Source organism: Euwallacea similis, chromosome 11 (assembly GCF_039881205.1).
Source record: "Euwallacea similis isolate ESF13 chromosome 11, ESF131.1, whole genome shotgun sequence".
Taxonomy (NCBI): domain Eukaryota; kingdom Metazoa; phylum Arthropoda; class Insecta; order Coleoptera; family Curculionidae; genus Euwallacea; species Euwallacea similis.
Window position 1 is genome coordinate 537,165 of NC_089619.1, and position 27,616 is coordinate 564,780.

General features: G+C 34.8%; 3 protein-coding genes across 4 annotated transcripts in view; 2 read left to right on the top strand and 1 right to left on the bottom strand.

Moving 5' to 3' along the window:
* The window catches only part of Ldh (Lactate dehydrogenase), a 158,719-nt gene that overhangs the window by 14,209 nt on the left and 116,894 nt on the right, over positions 1 to 27,616 (bottom strand). The gene's annotated exons all lie outside the window — the stretch shown is intronic.
* LOC136411955 (breast cancer type 1 susceptibility protein homolog) lies at positions 960 to 13,468 on the top strand. Of its 2 annotated transcripts, XM_066394760.1 has the most exons (19): positions 960 to 1,112; positions 1,790 to 2,007; positions 2,157 to 2,426; positions 3,005 to 3,174; positions 5,894 to 6,076; positions 6,137 to 6,200; positions 6,622 to 6,662; positions 6,715 to 7,273; positions 8,170 to 8,416; positions 8,590 to 8,773; positions 8,833 to 9,167; positions 9,378 to 9,723; positions 10,109 to 10,347; positions 10,473 to 10,673; positions 10,881 to 11,117; positions 11,173 to 11,524; positions 11,687 to 11,827; positions 12,141 to 12,264; positions 12,334 to 13,468. In XM_066394760.1, the coding sequence occupies exons 1-19, from the start codon at positions 1,039 to 1,041 to the stop codon at positions 12,516 to 12,518; spliced, it is 4,170 nt and encodes a 1,389-aa protein (XP_066250857.1). In that variant the 5' UTR covers positions 960 to 1,038; the 3' UTR covers positions 12,519 to 13,468. The 2 variants fall into 2 exon arrangements, with proteins under 2 accessions (XP_066250857.1, XP_066250856.1); XM_066394759.1 differs by having other exon boundaries at positions 5,894 to 6,200.
* Positions 14,293 to 27,462, top strand: Best2 (bestrophin 2). The gene is made up of 11 exons (XM_066394785.1): positions 14,293 to 14,580; positions 20,655 to 20,765; positions 21,239 to 21,410; positions 21,821 to 21,950; positions 22,098 to 22,336; positions 22,551 to 22,685; positions 23,227 to 23,334; positions 24,426 to 24,668; positions 25,882 to 26,134; positions 26,375 to 26,589; positions 26,712 to 27,462. Exons 1-11 carry the CDS (start codon positions 14,510 to 14,512, stop codon positions 27,423 to 27,425), a joined length of 2,391 nt encoding a protein of 796 aa, XP_066250882.1. The 5' UTR covers positions 14,293 to 14,509; the 3' UTR covers positions 27,426 to 27,462.

Genomic DNA, 27,616 nt, shown 5'->3' on the forward strand with positions numbered 1-27,616 from the left:
TGGAGCAAGTGCTAAATTTTTATACCCAGGTTCTATTTTTGATTTCATTGTTTTAAATCAAACGCGGTTGGTTCTTGGTTTTGGTTAAACCGAAAATGCTTCAAAGCGGTGAATTGTCTATATAATCTGTTATGCTATATACTAGCTACTACTTACCTTTAAACATCTGATGTTCTATTCTACAGAAACATATAAGAGCGAGACGGAAATTTTCGGCGATGTTGATTGGTCGAAACGTTTCAATAGCCAATTTCATTGGACGCAACTTTTATTCTCACTCTCGCATATTTCTATAGAATCGGGCTCCTGATATTGACAAAAGATAACAGATGAACTTTCACAAAACGTACCGTTGAATTTCAACTCGAAAAGGGGAAATACTGGTTGTATTCGTTTTCGCTGAGGCATCGGTAACATGCGTTTTTATTGCATCGGGTTTGAATGCAACCCATGCGATGAAGATGTATATTCATCGCGACCCTAGTCCTCCAGTTTGAAGTTAAATTCTGGCAGGGGGCCCTGGTTGTCTAGGTCTGAGAAGGGAATCCTGGAAATTCCTATCCGACTAATGGATCTCGGCTGTCCAGGTTCGAGTGGTGGATATCGGCTGTCTAAGTCTGATAGGGGAATTCAAATCGTCCAGGTCCTAAAAGGGCCACGGCCGACCAGATGTGGAAAGGAGCAACAAGATCGTTTAGATTAGAGGGAGTACCTGATATGTGTTTGTATTGACGCCGGTCGTACTAAACTGACAATTGATTGAAGGGGCGTATCTATACTCTAATAACAAATAAGAACTGACAACACCCGACCCGCCAAATTCATGTTTTTTGAGGTTATGATTATTTGTTTTCGGAACGTCGAAGGTCGTTTGTAAACAAAGTAAAGCTACAAACAACGTTTTTTTTAAATTTACTCCCTACTAACGAATTCTTTTAATGTACAACCGAGTAAAATAGTAAATTAACGCCCTGCAAACGTATAGAAAATTCAAAATGCTTTCTATCAAAACAAATTAGCAACTGGAAGTATTTTATCATGGGTTCCAGCGAGCTGGAAAAGTTATCTGCGATTCTGGTCTCGCTCCAATCCAAAATTCAGTGCCCAATATGGTAAGTTTCAATTTAAGCGCTTTACTTTATTCACCATTTCCATTATTAAGTCATCAGGCAAAACTGAGGCCAACTCTATAATTTAGGGAGTGAAATGTCCCTAGGGAGTAACGTCAAAATGCCCAATTAAATAAGACGCATATACTCAAGGTTAATAAACATAAGGTTATTTTCATGTTATTTCCAGGGACCATTCTACTTCCAGAATACAGAATTTGGCTTCTGGTGGGATTGAATGAGTGTTTGATTATACAGGTTTATGAACTGTTGGCACTTCATGAAATAAATTAATAGAATACTCTGCAGATATGACAACTAAATTTTGAGAATTCAACCCACACTTCTGCTGGGGTCTAATAAGACAGTTTAGGACAGTGTCCTAAAACTGATGATCAAATATGATACTTGCTATGGGGGACATCAACATTCACAGAACTAATCTAGCTTGTAGTATGATTTTTTTGTTATATTTTTAACTCTAGGATCTTCTGGCACATGACAACTGCCTCTTAATTTGAAACACTCTGTATACACATGTATTTTGGGGGGTAGATGTTTTGAAGATAATTTTTTAGATATAGTCTTTCAAGTAAAGTAAATCAATTAATAAATTAAATTCAACCTCTTTCATTCAGATATCTAATGCAGATAATTCAACTTGTTTGTTTGTATTTCAGTTTGAAGAATATAGAGCAGACAGCCGAATTAAATTGTCAGCATAGATTTTGCGAAGATTGCATTTTGCAGTTAAAAAAAGAAAAACAGCTAGTTTGCCCCATTTGCAAAGCTCAGATGAAGAAAAGGGTCCCTATTTTTAAAGATTGCTTTGCTGATGAATTTGGCAAGTTTGTTAATAATGTTTCACGAATTATAAGTGAAGAATACTGCCACAGTGGTAAGTTCATTTAAAAGTTTCACTTAGTTTTCTTTAAATCCATGATCATAATTTTGAGTCAGTTTGTATTATTATATATGTATATAATGTCCATACTGCTGTATGGACATCTTGTAAGGAGCATTAATAGTAATTTCAATTTTTTTTAGTTAATGAACTAAATTCTGGAAACCTTAATCTAATAAAAATTGCAAATACTGCATGTGAGAACATTGTCTCCATTCCAAAAGATGATTTTCCTTCGCCAAGCAGAACGCGCTTTTCCAAGAAAAATGAAGCAAATCTACCTAATATGGAATTGTCAGATATCACACGAAATAAAGTTATCAGTTGGTTAAAGAAGGTACCAAGTAAATCAGATGCCCTTACGCCAAGCCCACCGTGCGAGGAAGACTTTCAAATGCCTTCTATTTCTCAAGGTAACTGCGTTTCTTGTTTTTAGAACGTGCCACCTGACCATTGCAACAACGGAATGGCACTCTTTCAATAGTTATTAGAAAAGCAAACAAAATGCTTTAAAATGGCACCAAGCTGAATTTTTTACCATATGGCATGCTTGATATATGTATATTTGATTTCCTGAATTTCCTGAAAGCTTAATCTTTCCTGATAATTATATTTAAAGATCTTCAGTAAGAGTCCTCTCTATGTGAGGGTATACTGGAAGTATTTTGAGTATATTTTTCTATAGCAAATTACACAAATACATAACTTTTTCCATACTAGAATTATTAAAGCGTCTTTTAACGCTGATTTTAGAGTTGAAAATCATTTTCAGCGATTTATTTTGGCCATATTTACTGAATAATTTCCCAAAGTTTTAGGTTGAACAATTTTTGAGATTCAGTCGTTTTTTTTGCTTAGTGACTTACTATAGATAAGAAATGCTGTAGAATAATTTTCCTCCACCAAATTGTGAAGAAATAACTTGTTTTTATTTGCACTATTGAATAATTTTGTTTTTGTTTTTATATCCTAATATTACCTTCTATTTTAGTTGTTCCTGTGGGTGTCAAAAAACACAAAGACAGTCGACAGCGATCACAATCTTTAACTATACACAACAATCTGCCTATATCATTGTTGAAGAGGTACCAAAGCTTGGCTGAAGGGTTGAATGATGATTACAATATCGAAGAAATTCAGTCTGAAACTTTAGTTAAACAGGTATGTTATTTTTTTTTGTTTTTTAAGTAATTAGTATACATGGTTATTCACGCTATACAGCGCGGAATATTGTGGCTAAAATACGAGGCTTTCAAAAGGTTTCACTTTTGGGCTATATGGGGATCTATTATGGCTACTTTTTAAAATTATTTTCATATTATACAGGGTGTCCCAAAAGCCCTAAAAGAATCAAAGTTGTGTTTTTTTAATGGAACCCTCTGTATATTATAGCATTTTTGGATTCTCCAATCAAAATAAGTTTCTGTTTTAATAAGGTTTACTATACCTAAAACCTAAGGTTTTTTAAATAATTTGAAATTTATCAAAATTTGAACTAATTTTTATGTTTTAAACACTTAAGAACTATTTAAGTTATGTAAGTGTAATTTACAGTGTAGTGTAACAATAGATCATATTTTATATCCCATTCATGATAAACTTGCCATTTTATACAAGATGTGCAAAAATTAAAACTAATCAAATAAGAATTTTAAGTGACTATAACTTGATTAATTTAAATACAATGCTATATTTTTTTACTTACCAGGATATATCATTTTTAATTACCTATCGAATGGTATTAGGGTGTTCATAGCTAAGTTTTCGCGTTTTTACAGAATACGCTAAATAATTGTTCTTTGCGTCATTTGGTGTTATTTAGTTTAAAGTTCCAAATCACATATCAACTATAACAGAAAAAAAAAATTTATAATAGATGTTCGAAATATCTACCGTCCATTTCTAGGCACTTACAAATTCTTTTTTTAAAACCACTACTAACTCTGGAAAGCATTTGCGGAGTAACAGTTTCAAATGCGTCTCTTATACGTGTTTTCATATCCTGTGAAGTTGTCGGAGGCGTATTGTAGACAATTCCTTTTATGTATCCCCACAAAAAGAAATCTAGTGGAGTTAAGTCCGGGGATCTGGGGGGCCAATTTTGATATCCATTTCTTCCAATCCACCTTTTTTTAAAGTTGGCATTTAAAAATTGCCGAACCTCGCGATGATAATGAGGCGGAGCTCCATCCAATTGAAGTCACATGGTGGTTCTAATAGTTAAAGGGACTTTTTCTAATTATACTGGAAATTGGTGTAAAAGGAAATTTAGAAACATCACACCATTTAAAGGTCCTTCAAAAACATACGGTTCAATTAAATATGGGCCCAGTATTCTACCCCACACATTAACGGACCATCTATTCTGATTTCTCGTAACTCTGTATTTATGAGGATTCGAATCAGAATAGTAATGAAAGTTGTGTCTATTTACAAGATCATTGTTATGGAAAGTACATTCATCACTAAATAGAACTTCATCGAAAAAGTTTTCATTTTCTGCCACTTTATCTAACATCCACATGCAAAATTCTGTTCGGTTGTCAAAATCATATCCATAAAGATCTTGGCAAAGCTGGATTTTATAAGGATAAAAACTATGTTTTTTAAGAATTCTTGAAACACTTGCTTGACTAATGTTCGTAACTTCGGATATCAAATTTTGACTAATATTGGAATTTTCGATAACTGAACCAACTGCCATAAAAAAATTTTCGTCATCTTCAGTGACAGACTTCCTTGTAATGGGTTTCTTGTAATTGACACTTCCTGTCTCTTGAAACTGGTGCAATAATCTTTCAAAAACGGCTGGCTTAGGATATTTTCTTTCGGCATAGTCTTTCTTTGAGCATAAACTCGAGAAGCCAATAAACAATTTTTATGACATTCTCCAAGAATAAAAATCATGTCGATACGCTCTTCTTTTGGGAAAATCTTCATTTTAACTATGTAACACCACAACAATATGTCTAATAACAAACGATCTAAGCGTCCAAAATTACGAAAAATAATACCATTCTAGCAAAAACGAAAAACAAACTACGCAGACTAAACTGACAGATTAAATAAATTATCTGACATTTTGAAATATACATTTGAATTTGAATTATACATTGGAATTTTGAACTAAATAACACCAAATGGCGCAGAGAACAATTATTTAGCGTATTCTGTAAAAACGCGAAAACTTAGCTATGAACACCCTAATACCATTCGATAGGTAATTAAAAATGATATATCCTGGTAAGTTAAAAAATATAGTGTTGTATTTAAATTAATAAAGTTATAGCCACTTAAAGTTCTTATTTGATTAGTTTTAATTTTTGCACATCCTGTATAAAATGGCAAGTTTATCATGATTAGAATATAAAATATGATCTATTGTTACACTACACTGTAAATTACACTTGCATAACTTAAATACTTCTTAAGTGTTTAAAACATGAAAATTAGGTCAAATTTTGATAAAATTCAAATTATTTAAAAAACCTTAGGTTTTAGGTATAGTAAACCTTATTAAAACAGAAACTTATTTTGATCGGAGAATCAAAAAATGCAATAATATACAGAGGGTTCCATTTAAAAAAACACAACTTTGATACTTTTAGGGCTTTTGGGACACCCTGTATAATATGAAAATAATTTTAAAAAGTAGCCATAATAGATCCTCATATAGCCCAAAAATGAAACTTTTTGAAAGCCTCATATTTTAGCCATAATATTCCGCGCCGTATAGCGTGAATAACCTTGTATATGTTTTTTGCGTTTATAAAGATATTAAATTAAGTTTGTTAAACTATATATAAAAAAATTTAATTGTTAATTGACATTTACTTTTCGGTTTTGCTGGTTTGAGTTTTAAAAAGTTTTTACTCTGTAGGTGGAAAGGAAAGTAATACAAGACATTTTGGAAGATGAATGTCTCGCAAATTTTGAGCAAGCAGCCGAATCGCTTAACAAAGGCACAAAAATCACTCCCTCGAAAATGAAATCTGATAAAATTGCCTCGTCCGAAAATATGTCAAACGCCTGTTCATACAGCGGGTGGGAAAGAATTGAGAATGTAAAAATATGCATGAAAAAAGGCAATAAACAGCCGAAACCTTTAAAAATCAATTTGCAGAATAACACTAACAATACTGCTCCCCGACAGATAAAAAAGAAGCGAAAAATATCTCCTAAAAAAGGTAAGCGTGCTCTCGAATACATTCATGCATGATGCCCCGAGTTGCAAAGGTGGAAATTTAATAATGAATTATACGTCGAAAAAATAGTACTAATTTGCTATACTGGATGATTTGGGAGACTTATAGAGCTCATTAAAGAAAGGTATTGGTTTTGTGCTTTTGGAAGGATAAAAGGAATTTGGGAAGTCAACAATGCGACAAAGAAAATTCAAGGTCTTTTAAGATGAGGTTTCTGATTTGCGTTATTACAACCGTTTCTCGTTTCGATTATTTGCTACTTGTTGCACAGATCTTTGGAATATTCTACTTATCAGCGACCCTGTATAGTTAACTAGTGGTACTTTTTGATGTAGACTATCAATGTTCTGTTTTTGCAATTCGCGACACCCTGTATACATTATTTTATTTGCTTTTAATTAAGGTGAATCATCAGGCGGCTTACAACACCCAACAAAAGCAGAGGTAAGTTCGCATTTAAATGAGATACTGCTGTTTTCTCAAATGACATATTTAGCGTTTTCAAGTGCCAAAAGAGACCTATCAAAATGAAGACATCCCAACATATCTACATATCGTAAATAAAAACGAGAACGTGATTTGTCACATTCCACCAATCTCCACTGAGTTTGACGATTTGAGCTCGGTAGCAATTCAGCTTCATAACAATTTAAAGTCCTGTTTGTCAGACACTCAAGAACATCAAGAAGAACAGGACCTGACTTTTTCAATGAATAATTTCACTAATTTGTTATCATATGTGGAAAAACTAGTTCAGTTATTACCCAAAGAAGCGAATACTAGTAACAGCAAACCTACAGTTAATCAGATGACTACAGCCACCCAAACCCTTCTCCCCACAGTCCGGTCGATTGCGAATCAAGCCAATTTTCAAGAAGACCGCAAATCAGTTTTGAATAAATGTGTGCAGGCTTTAATAATGGACTCTCGTAGCGTTGGAACACAAGCTGATGGTTTACTGAATGTTTCTGATTTGGTAGGGTGGGAGGAACATGTTTGTAGAAGTGAGACCAAGTTAGAAAATGGAGGAGAATTTAGAGAGGGCGAAATGAAAGGTATTATACCGTAATGGAAGATTTTTATATGTGTATAATAAGTGTTATACAGAGTGTTCCATAAATATACCGACAAATTTTGAGGGGATGTAGAGCTCATAAAAACAAACATTTAGGTCGAACAATATTAGGTCCGAAATCGCTTCGTTTCCAAGATACAGAGTGTTTTCTTCTCAGAAAATTTATAATTTTTTTTAATATTTCAAAAACATTTGGGGATACGGACATGAAATTATGGATACGTTATGGCAGTTTTAAAAGAAGAATATTATTTTGCAATAAGGCATGTTTTACACATGATTGTTTTCATTTCTTCTACCCCTCCTAAAAAAAAGTGAAATTCATTTCTTCTAAAGAATTTAAAAGAAATCGTACTTGAAAACCGATACTGGGTTTTGGTAAGTACAGGAATGAGAAATTATTTTATCTTGAAAACGGCTACTTGAGTAACAAAGTACTAAAAGGTCTTTTTTATTAAAAATTGACAGAATATTAAAAATATATATTCTTATTTTAAAAAAGTCAGTGGCGTGCCATTTTTTCATTAAAAATATCCCATTGAATGGCCTCACGAACGCCACTGGTGTGGATGGAAATATTCTGCCTACTTCAGAACACGCATATTTATCCCGCCATAACGTGTTTCTAATTTCATGTCCGTATCTCAAAACGTTTTTGAAATATTTAAAAAATAAGAAATTTAACACTGTATTTTGGAAACGAAGCAATTTTGGACTTAATATTGTTCGACCTAAATGTTTGTTTTTATGAGCTCTACATCACCTCAAAATTTGCCTGTATATTTATGAAACACCCTGTATACATGAGATAGACCTCAGAATTTGATTTATAAAAATAATCAAATATTAGGTGATTCACTACAAGTTTTTTTTAAGACTTGAATGACCAGAACCTAATACGAAGTGTCCATGACAAGCCAAGCCAAGCAAGAATAAGCTCCAACACTTCTTCAACGTTAAATGGTTTGCTTATCTCATCGGGAAAACCCAAAAGAAATAAGTCAAGAGGACCTTCACGCATCACATCTCAGGAATCAGACATGATAGTCACTTTGTCATTTCCGAATAAATCCGAACACAAAATTAGTAGCAATTCAATATATCCCCACACAGATCAAGCCAAGTAAGTCAATGCAGTGTGTATATAAGATATGGAATGATTTAATGAAACTAAAGTATACTGAATATTTAAAGGACAGTGAATTTTTGAAAGTGGTTTATTATTAATTTGAATATTACGAGAAAAATGCAGTCGTTTGGAATTTGACTTCCATTTCATATTTTTTTTTTTATTAGAAAATTTAAACGCATCAGAACGCCCTCTTCAGATAGTGAAGTGGATGAAGAGGGACAACCAAATAAAAGAAGACTTATTAGGGACGATTTAACGGTAGAATTCGCAGATACTGAAAACATTGAAGCAAACTCTGGCAATAAAGACCCTCCCGTTACTTTTAACAGTGAGAAAATGGATTATGATGTAAGTGTGTATTATTGTCTATTCCATTAACTCTAATTTTTGGAAAATATTTCTTTTAGCAATACCTTCTTGATGCAATGTTAAAGTATGACCCTGGTCCCATCACAAATAGTGTCATCACAGAAAACAAAATTCCTCCAAAAATGCATATTGATGAAGGTAGACAAATTAAGTCTGTAGAAGCTCAAGTTGAAATCCAAAAGAGAACTTCACAACCTATCGGAAAAACGCAAAGAAGTAGCAGTACTGTTGCCAGTAAATCCTTTACTCCATGTGACGCTTTAGATAATCATTTTGATAAGTTTGATAAGGAAATTATGGAATATCAAGAGGCGTCGCCTTTTAATACCGAGCTTGAAATGGTGGAAAATACGCCTTATCCTGAAGTAACTAGGTAAGTGATATTGGTGGAAGAATTTGACGCATTCCGTGAAGTGTGGGGCTCGTAAGTCAGGTATCCTGTATTTTACGAAATGTTGCTTCATTGTGCCTATTACAATGACATGAAAAAACAGGATTCAAGAAGGTTTGAGGATGTTTTGCTTCAAGAACGAGTGTTTCCTGTACATATCTCTTAGGAGTTTACGAACTATCTTCGTTTCAGATTTCCAACCAAAAGAAGGACTGTTATTCCCATTCCCCTTAACGGCCGTTCTCAAATTTTAAGCAAAGGTTCGGCAAACAGCGATAATAGTAAAAAAAAACACGAGATGTTGCCACACCAAGATATATCAAATGTTTCGAATAAATCCCTTTGTACTTTGAACCACAATATAAATGTACAGTCTTACTTTAAAATAGTCACAGGCGATGTAGAGGACATTCTGAAAGATCTGCACAATAACGATGATTTTTTCGGAGGTACCACTGAATCCATGTCAGTCGCTGGAGAGGTGGAAAAACTTGGGAGTCATAAAACGCAAAGTAGTTTTTCACGTAATGTTGAAAATGTGAGTTGGGTATATTAACGGTTTGTTAATAATTTATACAAATTATCAAAAAGGTCTGGAAACATCCGAATATTTTTTTTGTGTTTCACATGTACTACGAATGTTGAGCTTAACCAAGTTCGATCAATTGCCAAGGCTTGTTGAGCATTGAAAGAACTTTCACTGAAACTATCACACGACCCATTTTACCATTTAAGTTGATGATTAACCAAAACTTTGACATAAGTAAATAAAAATAAACGTCAGTATCATGAAAATGTATCATTAAGAGTAAATCTCCCAACTAGTTTATGGATTTTGACAAGAACGTATTATTTAAGGAAATATTTGGGTGATTCCGGACTTTTTTGGGTTCGTTTATATTTCTCGTTATTAAATTATTAAGGTTATGGAGAATATTAAAGATTTTGAGAATGATGAAGATATTGAGAATCAGCTTAAGACTATTAGTTTTCCGAATGAACAGCTAAAGCAAGATCAACTAAATGTTGCACAAACTACCACTTCAAATAAAATAAACAAGAGTAAGAATATCGTTGAAGAAATTATTGAAGGTAGCGATGTTAGCGATGATGAGATTATTGACACTACGCCTCAAAAGAACAAAGCGAGCTCATCACAACGGTAAGTGGCTGTAGCTATAATATACAGGGGATTTAATACTATTTCTAGTTGTTAAATTTTTCTATTTTTTACATTCCGTAATTAAAACTTGCTATTGTGTGCGTACTATGTTCTATTAAATTTAGATTCATCCTGAGAAGTCTAAATGAACGGGATAATTTTGAAGCTATAAATGAGGATTTGGATTTCTGTTTACCTCCTCCACCCGAATTTGACGATGACAACATTCGAAACTTTCCAGGTGAGGATTTGGAAACACATCTGGAAAATACCAAAGAAAATTGCCCCATACCAGCACTGTGCGACCCGTCTCTAACACCAGATAAGTAAGTTTTTGATTATAGTGAAAAATATCTTTATATTTTTCTCTTCAACTGTTACAATTTTGATATGAATAAACAACGAAACTTTCCATCGCCTCAAGAATTTTAGAATAAAGCAGCATTGAACTGCAAATGCAAATTGCCGCAAAACCTTTTTTTTTTAACTTTGCAAAAATGACTTAAACTCCATACTGTTTATATTCTTTTAAGATTATCTGATTTGATTGTAAGATCCGAAGATATGCCGATTAGAACTGAAAAAGTGTCTACACAGGAGAGCTATACATTTAATGCTTCGGTTTTCTCACCACATCGTAAATGCAACACATCTACCCCAAAACGTTCTCGGAAGACCTCAGATGAATCCCAGAGCAAGTATGCTTCAATCGCTAAAAGGAGCATTCGACAATCTCAGACCAAATATTCTCCTTTAGTCTCTACACCTAAGTGAGTTTAAAATGCTATATACATTAGAGATGACGTTGAATTATTAATGTTTAAGGCCGGCAAAAAAATCCAGTTTGATGACCTCCACCCCAAATCAAAAGAGCATCTTAAATTTCGTAGTATCTCAGCAAAGCGTGTCACCCTCACAGAAAAAACGACCCTGTATAATGTGGTCTAGAATACTTGATCGAGATTTGAACGTCTTTACGCAGTTGGAGTGCAGAAAGTTATTGACCACTTCTAAGGTGTTTACGCCTCAAGTCACCCATGTGGTCGTTCTCGTTGACGAAAGCGGCAGAATCGTATCGCACACTGCGAAGATTTTACAAGCTATAGCTGCTGGTATTTGGGTGGTTCGATACGAATGGGCAGAAAATTGTTTATTGATGAAACGAATAGTTTCAGAGGTAAGAAAATGTGCGGAGTTTTATGTTCCCATTTATAAGTATCAAATCTCCTCAGTACAAATGTGCAAAATTAATTTGGGACATGCTGGATAGTAGAACCATATACTGGATATCTTATTAAAAATGTCACCAATCTAATATGGAAAAACTATTGTTTTTCAGGAACCGTACGAAGCGTTAGATACAACAGGAGAGCCTGGCCCTCGAATGTCGCGTTTGATTGGTAAATCGCAGCCTCTTTTTGTTGGTTATAGGTTTTATTTGGCGCCTCCATTGAGGGGGGTTTCGAGACAGGATCTAGAGGTAAGTAATTAATGCTTTTGAATTGATGCTGTTTAACGTATACATATTATTTATATTCTTAATATTTGTCAAATACGCCACTGCTACTGTCCATTGTTATAGGGGATAAACATCTGATTTTTATAGTTTCAAAAGATGATTTTTTTTGATAAATTGAGATATATTATGCATGATCTAATCTGTTTCTAAACTAACGCGTACTATAGATTTCGTATATAAAAGTATTAAAGGTTAACTTAGTTTATTTTATCAAAAAGTTGATTACGAGCGAAATATACACATTTTCCTTACTTTTTTAAAAATAAATTTATAGTATGCAATTCGACTAGCTGGAGGAGAAATCATCGCTGATATAACTGCGTTTTTGAAGAATCGCGGCAAAGTTGATGTAATCGTAACTGAAATTTCTGCTACCGAAGACACTGACAGATTTGAAGGTAATTCAATAATACTCCAAAAAAATATCGTAATAAGGTTTTACATTGAAAAGCGTGCATTTGTTTTAGGATGGCTAGAAAACTTCAAAACCGTAACGGTAGACGTTGAATGGCTGTCGTCTTGTATAGGACAATATAAAATCGTTAGCTGCCGTCCATTCCTTGCAGCAGGAGACGAATCTGTGATTTGTAATTTGGGATACCCTGACACCTTAATGGAATCTGTGCCATTTACCCTTACTGAAGCTGATTAACAGCATCTTTTTAAGTGTATACCGGGTAGCCGCTTTTCGACCCCAGCATTGGACTCTCGTTTATGTTAAGATACCGATTAAATTAGGACAAAGCTATGCAATTTAAGACTTAGAAAGAATGCACATTCAAATTAAGGTTCAATTAATCGGCGTTGCCAATATTTTTCTAGATATTCATGAAAAATTAAAAATTTTTCCATTTTGGTCTATAAAAGATCACGATGTGTTACAAATCACACTGAATGTTTCCATATAGGTTAAAACTGTAATGAAGTAGCTACATGGATACAAATGTTCTACCTGTTTTTTGACAATTTGGTGACGGTTTTTTAAAGTTTTTAAAATAGAATCACATTTGCAAAGCATTTACACAGTTTTTCTGCGAAGTGTAATCAAGCTCACCGATGTCGCGTTTTTCTTCGTTAGAATAGGAGATATCGAATTTTAAAAAGATGTAATTTCTGTAACTAAACTGTCAAAAATTAGGAAGCGAAACAGTTGTCAATGGTGTTGCTTGATAGCATTTTTGCCAAAAAAGCAAAAAGTATGCTTGGGATAAATTCTTTTAATTAAGAATGACTCATTAGAGCCATTTTTGATCTATACGCAAACAAAAAATTAGAATTATTGCAGGTTTGACTTTGAATCTCTTAAAATAATCGAAATCTTAATCGGGGGCGAGCTCGAGACGACCTTGAAAAAGAGCCATCCTGCATTACTTAAGTATTAAGTTCCGGAAAACTTAATTTTGCAATAAACCAGTTATGTTACCTCTTAAATAAGGTATTAATTTAAACCTTCTGTTATGCGTGTTAATCCATGCTTTGTATTTTATGTTGAAGTATTTTGTTGATTTTTAAAGAATTATGATTACTAGTTCATCATCACTTTTAAGGCTATAATCATTTTTGTTCGTACTTTTGAAATATATTACTTTGGTTATTGGAGTATGTGTTTTTAGTATTTCTGTAGTTTACTAGTAAAAATAAAAAAACAACAGTACTCCAAAGAAAGAAAATTAAAAAAATATCTTGGTATGCTTTTATGCTGACATTACCAGGCTTGTGGCAGATTGCAGTTCTGATTCACCGAAGCGATTATTTTAAGGCCGTTTTTAAAGTCCTAGGTTTTTTAATTGTGCCATGGATTGTCGAGATATCGGCGAAAACATCTTAAAAAATATTGGTCTACATGAATAAAATCTATATGAACGTAACGTCGCAAATAGTTCGTTTCTCAGATTTAGGGTGTCCAATTTTCAAAACTATTTTATTTATTTCTTTATAGCTTTCAGAGTTTTTGATATATTTAACTAAAATTTGGAACGTAGGTAACTTCTCACACCCGACATTACAAATGATTATGGGAGTTTAAGAGAGATATTTTCCTAAAGCCATGCTTCTAAGTAATCGTCTAATAACAGGGTGTTCTACGTAAAGATGTAGAATACCCTGTATATGCGTTGCAGTGGAAAACACCAATTTTCCAGGGCTTAATCAATAAATAAATTTTAGAGTATTTAATATACCTCACAGGGGAACCCAAAACATCGTTTGCAATGCTTCGACAGTGGGTTCGATTGTTTATGACCTAACGGTTAATGGTACCACATTCTAATCTACATTTTTGGCTCTGAAGAATTTTCAATAAAATTTCTATGCCATTAATATGTAACAGACGATCCGTCCTTACCACACATAGGTATACTCGTTCTCTGGTACATGTTACATGTATACAACAAAGCAATTCAGAAGGTATTCCCCACTAAGCACGACTGCCTAGCACACCTGAACTGCTGATGGCGATTGTTAATTTCTGTTTCAGCCGATTTAGTACCAGCCGATTACTTGTCGATGTAACAACAGTTGTTCAAATGACCTCGAAGCGCATTTTTTACGGTGAATGTGCGGAAGCGAAATTGTGAAGTAGGTTAGTGCAATAGTGAAATTGACGGGGCTGTAAATTAGTTTCGTTTATCCGATTCAAATAAGATGACTGTGTCTTATGGCGGGTTGGTACCGAATGGAAGTACATTTGGGTGTTTTTGGAAAGTACTGGGAATGTAAGTTTTTGTGCTTTAGCCTCCACCACAGCCACAAAAAGAATTATCGTCTATAGCTTTACGTGCATTATGCAATTTGTGCAGTAAGAAATGCTATACATTGTAGAATGGAAAATATGGCTATGCCAGTGGCCACCTTGTATATGTGCCTACATATGCACATTCAATATGTTAGGGTTGAAGTCCACCGTTTAAACCCTACCGATACCATTGGTACCAAGATGGTTTAACAGACAGTGGCGAAAAGTGAGAATTTATTACTACGTTTTTTTAAGTATAGAATTTTGGGTTTTATTCTGACAACCTTCGAGTTCTGTACGTACCTTCATATGAAACGGAGAACAATGGTTTTAACACAACAATTCACGCAAGCATGGACTCCCCCATAAGATACCAGTCCTTCTTACTTCAACTTGAATACCCACTGGTTATCGTTGCAATATACAGGGCGCGTTTAAAGCTCCTTCCTCCCCGTTGTTTAGCTCTCAAAGGACTCATATCGTTGAAATATGGATCTATCTCTATTATAACGTTTAAAATGCTGGGTTTTGACCTAGATTTGAGAGTTTAAACTACCAGTTTTAACCATTTTGAGGCATTTTTTCGAAGAGAGGGCAGAGCTTTGAATGGTTACATTAATTTAAACGGCCAATAATTCTTCACAGTTTACCAAAATTTCGTGATATCTGCTCTTTAAGCATGGATTTTTTTAATCGCTGCGGGTTAAAATGGAGGTAACAAGCAATTGATTGATGATACCGGGACCAGTGTTAAAAACTGGCATCTGCTTTCGCGTTTCCTAAACAATGAAATTGCGTGTTATGTCAGTTTTGGCCGGTATTATTACATAATTTAAAAAATCTGTACTTAGAACCATGAACCAGAAATAAATTACAATTAATGTAAGAATAACCCGTAATGCAAAATCGGTAATTGTAAGTAAGTGTGCATAATGAAGCTTCAAGTCGTGCGTAATATTATTATGTAACATTGTTTAGCTGGGATAGGCTGATGCATTGACATCTCCATGGCAACCACGCCACGATGCGCGTCTTGCTTCAGAATTTGAATATTCTCAAGGGGTTTTTTTCATGGCTTCAAATTCATATTCTGGAGAGCGACAGGGAATTGCAAAAATTTCCCGATGCCAATGGTATATAAACTCAGAATGAGGCCAAAAGGCGTCTCTTTAGAGCCCTTCCTCCCATTTCATTTGGCAGTTTAATATACGCTTACACTGATTTAGACACATACTATATACCTTACATACACTATTTTACACTTTCTCCCTCTCTTTCTTAAGTTCCCCCTATATACAGAGTGTCAATGAATACGTGTTACACACTTATAAGGCATACAAGGAGATTGAAAATTGACCAACTTTTATTAATAAGCTCATATGCGGAAACGCACCGCTTTCGAGCCATGGCTAGATTTATTAGTGATGCTCATATTAACCAAACACGGCAAATGACATAACAACTTTTTAATTTGTCAATAACTATAATAATTATTCAAAATGACGATCATCAACCTTAATGCACGCATTACATCTACGTATCATATTTTGATACATTCTTTCCAAGATGCCAGGTCCTTCACATATTTTTTGCGCCGCGGCCATCATATGCACCAGCAGTTTCTCATAAATAACTCTTCATATGGCTCCATAAAAAAAAGTCGAGGGAAGTTAGGTCGGGAGAGCGTGGTGGTCATGCAACTGGTCAACTGATAAAAACTATCAAAAGAATGACAACTTACTGTAAAGAAAATCAAGGTAAACACAGAAGTAACACGCCTACGGGTGGGTCATTTGCCGTGTTTGATTAATATGAGCATCACTATTAATCTAGCCATGACTCAAACATGGTGCATTTCTGCACATGAGTTTATTAACAAAAGTTGGTTCATTTTCAATCCTCCTGTATGCTCTATAAGTATGTAACACGTATTTTTATTCATTAACACCCTGTATATGTAAATTCTATTTATGTCCCTTTTGATAAAAAAATCTGCTCATACCGATTGAAATGGACGAATTAACTTTGATACGTGCAATAGATAGTCAACGTTAACAAAAGTTAATAATTGTTATTAACAATGCGCATCACTTTATTGACGATCTGTTGTTCCCGGATGTTTTTATTTTGCTTAAAAGTGCAATTATCATCAGATAGGATACCGTAAAGAATTTGAATACCAAATAATGGGTGGTTCGTATAAGATATTAAGAGATGTTAGAGTTTTAATTCCATTGTTTACCGATTCCTTATAATTGCTTCTCATGAACAATTATTATCATAAGTGAGCAACGATAATAGAGGACATAAAAAATTCTGGACAATGGAGATGTTAAGTGTTTAACTGTCTTTATCAATTTGAAAACAACGTAAATGTAACATAACTACTATTATATGGATGTATAGGGTGCCCCAATTTCAAGGGATGGCTGTTGGAATCTCGGAAACTGTAAGAGATAGAGGGTCGATTAACTTGCGCAAAATTCGGAATTACTTTTTTGTCATTCTTCTTTTTATCTTTTATTATATTCTGGCCTTTACTTACGATTAACCCGCACCACGTATTACCTGAGCTTAAAATTAGGATTTTCTAAGAGGAAAATCTGATAAATCGTAGAATTGCTCGCTTATTCTCTATAAAAAAAGTGATAAATTTCTATTTAAAGCATTTCTATTAAAGCAAAGTATTCGTGATGAATCGCAGAATTCAACTCTCAAATAATATATGGTGTATTTCATTAAAAAAAATTGAATTATGAGCCCTCGAATGAGAGCGAGCCTTCAAAACTACTTGAAAAAATAGAGCTTCATAAATTCTCGGATTACTCCTTTATTTTCTATAAAAATGTAACACGTTTCTCTTCAAAATGTTCATAATTAATCGCAGAATTTGATACTCAAATAATATACGGGGTTTCTCATTTGAAAAATTTGAATTGTGAGCTCTTGAGCGCGAGCGAGACTTCAACACTACCTTAAAATATAACATTTTATAAATCTTCGGATTACTCACTTATGTTCTATGAAAAATGTAACAAATTTCTATTCAAAATATTAGTAATAAATCGCAGAATTCAATCGTCAAATATACTGAGTGTTTTGTTTGACGTACAGAAGAAAATACATTAATTTTGAAGATTACTCGACTTTAAAAGGTCGCTATAAAACATAGCGACACATACATATGGCAATGCATATCGACTAGTCTAAGGCGGATTCAGATGCACAAAAAAATTGACTTTGCACTGATGTTCACTTTCCCTTAGATCCGCCACTGCTTTTCGCCTAAATAGATACTTTGAGGACTAAGCAGGTGACGCGCTAAAGCAGTTAAGCAAACCGAAGGTAATTTTCGCCTACATGCTCCAGTACACATATTACTTCAAGATGAAACAGTTAAGAAGACCTCCTTAACGTGATGTAGCCGGCCCGACGAAGAGATAATAAAACTAATCCACTCTAAGTTTTTGCATGTTACTTAACAGTAGAACCAGTTCTTGCTAAGGTTCTAAGAAGATTTAAAATCATAATCAATATGTAGTTGCTTAGAAATGTATGTAGGAATATCGTTTTTTCTTTATGTCATGATGATCAAAGCACGTCTGCCGTAAAAACTGCGAACTGCTTGTACTTATTCTCTGTATTCATAAAAAAATTCCCAGTTGTACAGGGTGTTCATTAAATATGCGGCAAAAATTCAGGGAATTATTCCCTGGACTATCCTAAGAATATTTTGTACTTTGATGATTTTTGAGAAGCCTCTTTGTTCCGAAGATACAGGGCGAGCAAAATTTTCGACAATAGCAACATTTTATTACTAAATGTTACATGTAAAGCTTCTTGATCTACAAAAATTGTTGAAAGTGATTACCTCGAGTGACGTAGTCATTGTGAGTCCTACCTCGACCAATCTATTTCTTTAGAAATTCACTTTATAGGTAAAAAGAATTGTCGTCGAGGCGAACCTCACCTATGGCCTGCCCGGTCTCCGGACTTAAGCTCCCTGGATTATTTTCTATAAGGGCTTCTAAAATCATTAGCTTATAATGATCCAGTGGAAAATGAAGATTTGAAAAATCGGATTATTGTTGGGTATAACTTAAAAAGAAACGATTCTTGAAAAAATTCAGCAGTCATTGAGAAAATTAAGTTCTTACATCCTAGCTGGAGCTAGCAATATTCAACAATTTTTGTAGATTAAGAAGCTTTACGTGTAACATTTAGTAATAAAATTTTGTTATTGATGAAAATTTTCCTTGCCCAGCATCTTCGGTACAAACTTTTCAAAAGCTCCAAAGGACAAAATATTCTTAGAATAATCCAGGGAATAAGCCTTTGAATTTTTACCATATATTTAATGGACACCTTGTATTTAGTATTAAATTATATTATTAATCTAAAAGAAATGTTGCAGCGATGAACTCTTAATAAAAAATCACATGTCACGGAAGTTACTCAATTTGTATCTCCAAGAGAAGTTGGGGAGGGAAATGGGGAATTTGGGCCTTCAGATTTAACTGAAATTAATTGAAATCGGTTTGATGTTTTAAAAACCTAGAAATTTACTCAAAAATCATGAAACCCTGGAGGGTTTGCAGTTCGAAACCAATATGGAATTTCTGCTTTCAAGTATCTACAAAACTGATCGTCACGTATAAAGTTCTACGCATATGGAGACTGAACTGTTCGACTGATAGTTTTTGCATTTTCAGATCTGATATGGAAATTTCCTAAAAGCACAAAAAAAATATGAAAAGTCAAGTAAATCTTGCGTGCAAGCGACTAATGCTCTTTGCATTTAGCGCCGCGCCTAAGCCTTATTACTAATAATTAATATTCCTGCCGAGTTAAATACGAGAATAAATTGTCTTTTCACTGAATGCTAATTTTTACCCACAATTAGTATTTGCCAATTTTGTAACCTTCAGATTTTTTTGATTGGCGAGAGAGGTCGGCAATCGGCGAGTCATTTCAAATTCACTAAATTGCAGGAGTTTGCGTTACTGAGCATGGCATCAAAAATGTCAATGCTTTAAAACACCCTGTATATAATAAATTTTTTACAGAACGTTTTTTAACATAAGCCATAGGCATTGGTGGTGAAAGGTGGTTTGCGACCGACATTACTTATGGACCAGCGACAGAAATGTTCAATAATAAAAATGCAGACTTTAATCGACAAGGAATTGATGTTTCTTGATAGTATCCCTCAAGATATTAATAGCAGGAAAGTGTGCAGCATAATTTCAATGGAGTTTCGATTTCAACTGAAAACACCACCTGAACCCTTTATGAATAATAATTGGTTCGGTAATTTTGGCTCATTCGAAGAAAAAAAACGTCGAAATTCATTTTGTTTTAATGTAAAGAAAAAATAAAAAAAATAATACAGGGTAAATCTTAGGTAGGGACCTTCCTTTTAACACGACATAAAGCTCCAAAAACTAAGCAAAATCTTGAAATTTTTTTGAAACCTTAGAAATAACCGAAATATAAACGTATGAAAGTTTAAATAAATAATAAAACCTTTAATTATTATTCACCAAGAGACTGACTACAAAAGGTGTTCGAAATTGTCGCCATTAAGAGATGCTTTTCGTAAAATTATTTCTGTGGCGCTTTCTATCCGTTTTCGACACTTTGTCAGTGTGTTAATTTCAGTTATAAACACAAATCTCTTCATACAACTCCACAGATAAAAATCACATGGATTTAAGTTTGTTGATCCCGCGGGCCGTCTTATTGGTACATTGCGTCCTATTCACCTGTTAGGTTAGAACTGGTTATTTAAAAAATCCCGTCCTTTTTTCATACAGGTATATTTTGGTTGTTTTTGAGGTTTTGAAAAATGTTACATACAGATTTTATTTAATATTTTGAGGTCTATGTGGTGTTAAAAGGAAACCTCCTACTTAAGATTCAGGCTGTATATAATAATAAAATTAATAAAAGGAATTCCCAACTCAAAAATGAAGTATAAAGCCTATAAAACAAATACAAATTCGAACATTTATTCGATTTAACGTGTATTCAGAATCATTTTCTTTGTTTCAGATGGCGAGGAAGTGTGTATAAATTGGTCTGGAGAGAACTCGTAGCATATTTAGGTGTATATTACTCAATAAATTTACTTTATCGTTTTGGTTTGAACGAGTCGCAACAAAGGTAAGATATGTTCTTTGTTATTCTTTGTTAGATACTAAAATCGTCGAAGTTTCGCCAGATAACTCGCCTGTTAACAAACATACACGCTATTGTCATTAGATATTTTGGGTCGTCTAGTTAAGAACTTTCAAAACAGCCCTATTTATTTATTTATTTATTTACATATTTAGTGAGTTGCGAAATGAAGATATTAACCCCAATTTTATTCAGGTATCAGTTATTATTGTCAAAAATGTCACTTTATTTGTTAAAATTAGAAAAATCGCTATTTACTTAACTCATAAAGAAATGCAATTTTACGTAACGAGTGGGATCCTTCAGGTTAAAGCCAGGTTCCAGAACAATAATTTGTTAATTAAGTTATGAAATGAAGTTGCCTACTTCGTTATGTAACTAGTGGCGAAATGAGTCCCATTTAGTCCCCAACTGTTACTTTACTTGTCAAAATTGGAAAAAATAATTATTTATTTCAGAGTCTTCGAAAGAATACGAATGTATTTTGGCCAACAAAGTGAAACCATACCGATGTCTTTCGTCCTAGGTTTTTATGTATCTCTTGTTGTTAAGAGATGGTGGGAGCAGTATAAACTCTTGCCATGGCCAGACACGTTGGCGCTATTTCTAAATGCGGGTATTCCCGGAGGTGTAAGTAAATATCCTTTACTTAAGTGGGTAGGTTGGTGGTATGACTTAAATAATAGAATTCGCATTTAGAATGTGAAAAAAGAAGAGAGGTAGAGTAGAGTAGAGTAGAGTAGAGTAGAGTGAGTGAGTGAGTGAGTGAGTGAGTGAGTGTGAGTGAGTGAGTGAGTGAGTGAGTGAGAATCCTCTCCGTGAGAGCTGAATAGAGAATAGACGTATTTAGTGCTGAGGTTAGCGATAGCTCGAATAGTTTCCACCACCGGTCACATACGTACTATTTTATGAGAATTTAATGGAAAAACAAGATAAATATGAACTTAATAGCCTCTCCAGAGGAATTTAATAAACGATTACTTGTGCAGTCCTCGAAAAAATGTTGTTTAGTGACCTCTCACTGAAGCTCTTTTTTTCAGGGAGAGAAACAAAGACTGATGAGAAGAAACATAGTTAGATATGCGATATTAGCTTATGTTGTTACATTAATGAGAGTGTCATTAAGAGTTAAGAAACGATTTCCTACGTGGCAACATCTAGTCGATAGTGGTAAGTTAACTTGTAATTTTTACCGGAATTAATCTGAACTAACCTGAATTAACTCGAACTAATCCGAACTGACCTGAATTAACCCGAATTAACCTGAATAATTTAGTACATTTTGGGAGAACATTCTGTACACTCTAAAATTTCCAGGCATAATGATGGATAGTGAGAAAAAAATTTTCGAGCTTATGGATCAAAAGACTCCAATGTCGAAATATTGGATGCCCTTAGTGTGGGCAGCGAATTTAATAAACCGAGCGAGGAAAGAAGAGCTGACAACTAGCGACCATATAGTTCAAACCATACTCACAGAGCTTTCGGATATTCGCCGCAGATTAGGAGCTCTAATTGGATATGACACTGTTTCTGTGCCGTTGGTTTATACGCAGGTAAATCTATACAGTATATAGGATTGTTCAAAAACTTCGAAAACTTCTTGATAATCCCCAAGTAGTGGGGTCATGGAAATCAATTGTTTTGCCTATGTATATATGTATGTCAGTGACAGTAGCTGCATTTGACATATGGTTGAGGTTAAAAGTCTGACTGATATATGTCAAATCTCGTTAGACACAGGCGGTCTCTGCAAATTTAATTTTCTAGGTAGTATCTCTTGCCCTCTACGTGTACTTCGTAGCAGCATTGTTAGGTAGACAATTTGTACCGTACGCTCCACCAGAAATGAGAGGTAAAATTGAGGATCCAGATATATTCTTTCCATTTTTTACGGCTTTACAGGTACGTGATTATATTGACATCTAGCATACAGTGTTTCCAACATAAGGATGTCCAGCATGGGGATCTCGTAAATGGTAAGAGATGCAGCTAAAAATTTCTCAATTTAGAGGTTTACGTGCCACTCTCACCTTATCCTGGACACAGTGTACGTACATACCCAGGATAATGGACATCCTTATCTTGGACACCCTGTAGCTATATCAAAATTAAAGTTTATGGCAGATGAATATTTGAATTGTGCGAAACACTCAGAAATTCCTCTTCTTAATCGCTGAGGGATGACAGTTTGTTTTTGTACAGAAAAGAAAAAGCGAAAACGAAAAGGAAAACAAAGAAAAAATAAAAAGAAAAAACTGCCATAAAAGAGTAATTTCGGAATGTTTCACACAATATAAATATTCACCTATCAAGCCCTTAGCAAAGGGTGGATGTTATACGTCATTCTCAAAAATAAAAAAAAGGAAAAACCGAACATGATTCACACGATATCTATCAAGGATATTATACCAGGAAGTAACTGCTAAGAGCGATATTATTGCAGTTCTGTTTTTACATCGGATGGTTAAAAGTGGCGGAAGTCCTTATCAATCCATTTGGCGAGGATGACGATGACATTGAACTTAACTGGCTTATCGACAGGCATATTAAGGTAAGCAAAGTCGGTTTTGACTAGGCCGCGGGATTCGAACCGAAGGAGTGATTGTGGCATTTTCAAATCAATTCAGTTTCCATCCCACAAAATAGAGGAAGTTAAATCACAAACATCGATTTTTAAAAATTTTTCCAGCGCGTCATAGACCTGAGTTCCGAAACTTCGAATACGAGTACGTACCGCTACGTTCGGGTACGAAATTTCGCTTAGACTTCGAGTACGTACGGGTACGTACGACTACGTCCGAGTACGTTCAAGGCAGAAACGAGTATGTTCTCGTGCGAAACTTCAAGTTCAAGTACGCACGAGTATTCATCATCATATCGTGAATACTCAGCTCAAATAATGTTATTTGTTGAATATTCTACGCACGTGATTTGATTACTGTGGATGTTCACTGTTCTAGACTTCTTGCCTTTATTTGTTTCACATAAACGACATCGGTTTAGAATGGGAATATTGAAACGTGCTTAGGCCGGCGTTTTCTGCGTTATCACATTCACCGCAATTCCGTACCGTGTTACACGACAATACTGTGTTTGTTGATTTTGTGTATAATTGGCTGCCTATAATAAAATTGTGCATTAAATTAAAACAATTGAACAACCGAATGTTAAACGATCAATTTTATGTACATTAAACAAACGTGTTACCTCAGTCGACGGGAAAATATTTTTCGAAGTACTAGTGATTGGTGAATTAAAAAAAGGTACATAACACTGAACGTACTGTCTATTTCGCTGATACTCGCTATTTGGCTGTAAATGATATTAAATTTATAATATTGTAAATTTTTTTCCGGTTTACAAAGCTGACACAAGCAATCAGCAAAACCGCTTTCCGATCACTGTTACTTTGTTTTTCGATCTCTATTTGCGAAACAATACTAGACTTCCTCATGCTATTATTTTCATGTAAAGCACAAAAAACAATACATTACTAGTTAAAGTCGGTTTTAAAAAATATTGTGCTTGGCGCGACCGACAATGTATTTTGCAGCGCGCTCGGCAACACGCTATTTTGCGGTTTTGCATATAAACGTTTCAGTCTTTTCGGTGCTTCAAAAACATAATTTGTACCAATTTCAGGCAGCCTACATTATCGTCGACGAAATGCATGAAGAACATCCAGAACTACTGAAAGATCAATACTGGGACGAAGTGGTCCCCAAAGAGATACCTTACACCATAGGATCTGAACATTATCGACGGGAAGAACCGAAAGGCTCAGCAGAAATGTATAAATTAAAGCCAGTTGATAGCTTATACGCTAACTTACTTCCTAGTGGTAATCCTAAGAAGTCCATCATAGATGACATGTACGCTGACTATGTAAGTATTATACAGGGTGTTTTCAAAGGTATGGGCAATTTGCCGGAAATGAAAAGTTCTTATCAAAAGATTACACCTATGCTTATAAATTGTTTTCCAAATACTTACCTTTACGGAAATACAGCTCTTCAAAATTTGGTAACAAAAATGTTACTCTCTAAATAACTTTTCTTCTACTTGATGAAGTTTAATGAAATTATTTCAAAATAATAAACCTATTTTTAATAAGTTTAACAGAGAATATTGTTTATTTTAGTGCCTAGGTGAGACACGCAAAATTCCACTACTTTTGTAATATAAGTTTTTTGACAAAATTATGTTTATCTGGAAAACGCTTCGGTTTACGTACATCAACCAAGAGTACCTTTTTTCTTCTCAGGTATACCGGATATCTAATAAACCACATAACGATAAAAAAAACTTCAAAAGCTTAGAAATAAAGAAGCTGAAGATAGCCTCCTCTCTGCCTCCCTGAAGATGTAGAAAGATGCATTAGGTCCAATCTTATTAACCTTAGTATGATACACGGGTGACCCAAAACTCATTAAATTTTATCAACTGGAAGAAAAGTTGTTTAGAAAATATCATTTTCGTTATCAAATTTTGAAGAGCTGTATTTCCCAAAGGGTAAGTTTTTGGAAAATAATTTATAAGCATAAGTGCAGTCTTTTGACAAGAACTTTTCATTTCCGGAATATTGCTCACATTTTTGGAAACACCCTGTATACTCACAATAGCTGGCAAATGTGTTGTTACGTCACTTCTTTCTTAAAAGCGGGCGTAAGGCTGCTTTACCGCAAGCACGTGCAGCGTGCATAAAACATCGATTATGGGCATGTGCGATAAAAAAAATTGCGTTGCACGCAAATAAAAATAACAGCATCAGTATTAAAACTTTTTGTGGATATTTGACATTGACATGCCTGTAGCAAAACATTTTACGGCACGTTTGCCTATAAAAATTTTACCGCACACTATTATGGAGTTACTACAGATGTGCTCGTAGCAAGTGTAATGTATATACACCCGCGAAAGTTTCTTTACAGTACACGATTGCTGACAACTGCAATCAACGTACTGTAAAGTCTGACTTTCCGGAATTGTTAGGCAAGTAACTATTACCGCACTTTACCTAACCTAATTCTATGTCATATCGTTAAATGAACAGCAATCAGTTTGAAAAATATAAGTTTACTTTTCTGCATCATTGTAGGAAAGCGTAGATACTCCCATAGTCGAACGGCGGAAAAGCCAGAACTGGTTTTCCAGGCAAATATCCAGAACTGGGATGGGATCGGTGCGGTCAGCATCTACGGCATATTCCTCAGGAGGCCTATTTGCACGACCAAGAGGGAATTCGGTTTATGCTAACCCGGAAAACGGGCAAATACACGTTCCTCAAAAGATATCGTTATATGATAGGTTAGTCGGACGCAGATCAGGAAGAAATCAAAAATTTAAATCTGGTAAGAGGAATAATTTTTTAATTCATTTTTCTTAAAATCAATGGAAAAAATATTTTGGAGAAACCTTATGGATTATACAGGGAGTGTCAATTTGAAAACATACCACCCTTAAAAGCCCAGGTAGCTTACAAAAGATCTACCTCCTTGCTACGTGAAGTACATTCTCAAATTTATTAGTTAATAAGCATGAAGGGGGTTGCTGATTGAGATCTTCGATTTGAAAATAGGTGTGGTTTTCAGGGCAAAAGTTTGCTGGTGCGTCCTCCATGCAAATAAAAAACAGACCCCGAATTCCGACCCCTGATGTCACGAAAGAAGTGTCCGAACGTGAAAACCAGAACCGATACGTACTTACGTCCGGTAGCAACGCCACTTTGCCAGGCTCAAGCTTAAACATGATGTCGCAATTGCCAAGTTATCCAGGATATGCACCCAACGATGTTCCGGTAGTACAGGTAAGCGAGATAATAAACGAAATAATATGGGATGTTCACACATAGCTTTGGCCGTTTTCTATGCAGCTCTGTGTATATTGAGCTTATTACAAAGTTTATCTCCACCACAGTTTCCATTGCAGGTAGTGCTATCACCCATCCAAGAGTTAGATGGTTCGGGTTCAGTAAATAACACGCTTCACGCTCACTCGCCTGGTACTGCCGCACTGGCACAAGCAGTTTTATCGCCCACTTTGGGGCCACTGTTATCAAACCCTGTTAGCGTACCAATGACCGTTTCACAATTAGCTCAACTAGGATTCGACTCCGCACGAAATAGTCCTTTATTTAAAAGAGCTTTTGAAAGCAAAGATATTAAAAATCCTACTTTTACACAGGCCTTCGACACAGAACATACAGTTACTCCAGTAACACCGCTAACCTTGACTGAAATACCTAACGAATTTCATGAGAAAACGAGAAGTGGTTTTGGAGGTGATGAGAAAGATGGTGGCAGTGCTGAAGAGCGGGAAGTTCCGCCACATCCATTGGAAACGAGAGCTGCAGATTCACCTGGTGCGAGAAACACCGTTGAAGGAAAACATTTCTATCTTAGGCAAAGTACGTCTTTGACCCATGAGGGTGGGTCGAACCCTAAACGCTCGCTGAGTCCCTCAAGATCAAGCACTCTTGAACCTTCCGAAAAATCGTCTACGATCAGCAGTAGTGCGTCAGCCCCTAATTCATTAGCGTCGTTGGGTGGTTCAGAAAACGTTTCCGAGTCACCAAAACTACGGAAAATATCGAACGTGTCGCAATCGGCATCTGTGCCGAAACGCGGGGAAGTATATGTGTGATATAGCTACTAGAATATTAAACTTATTTTATGACAAATTGTTTTTTTCTGATTTCTACCATTTCCATTTGAGGAACCAAAGGGAATCTTAGTGGCAATATTAATGAATTTAAGGTGACCACCAGAAACCTGAAATCTTAAGGTATATTGCCAATATGGCAGCTATGTGAAAGAATTGTTTCTATCAGGTAT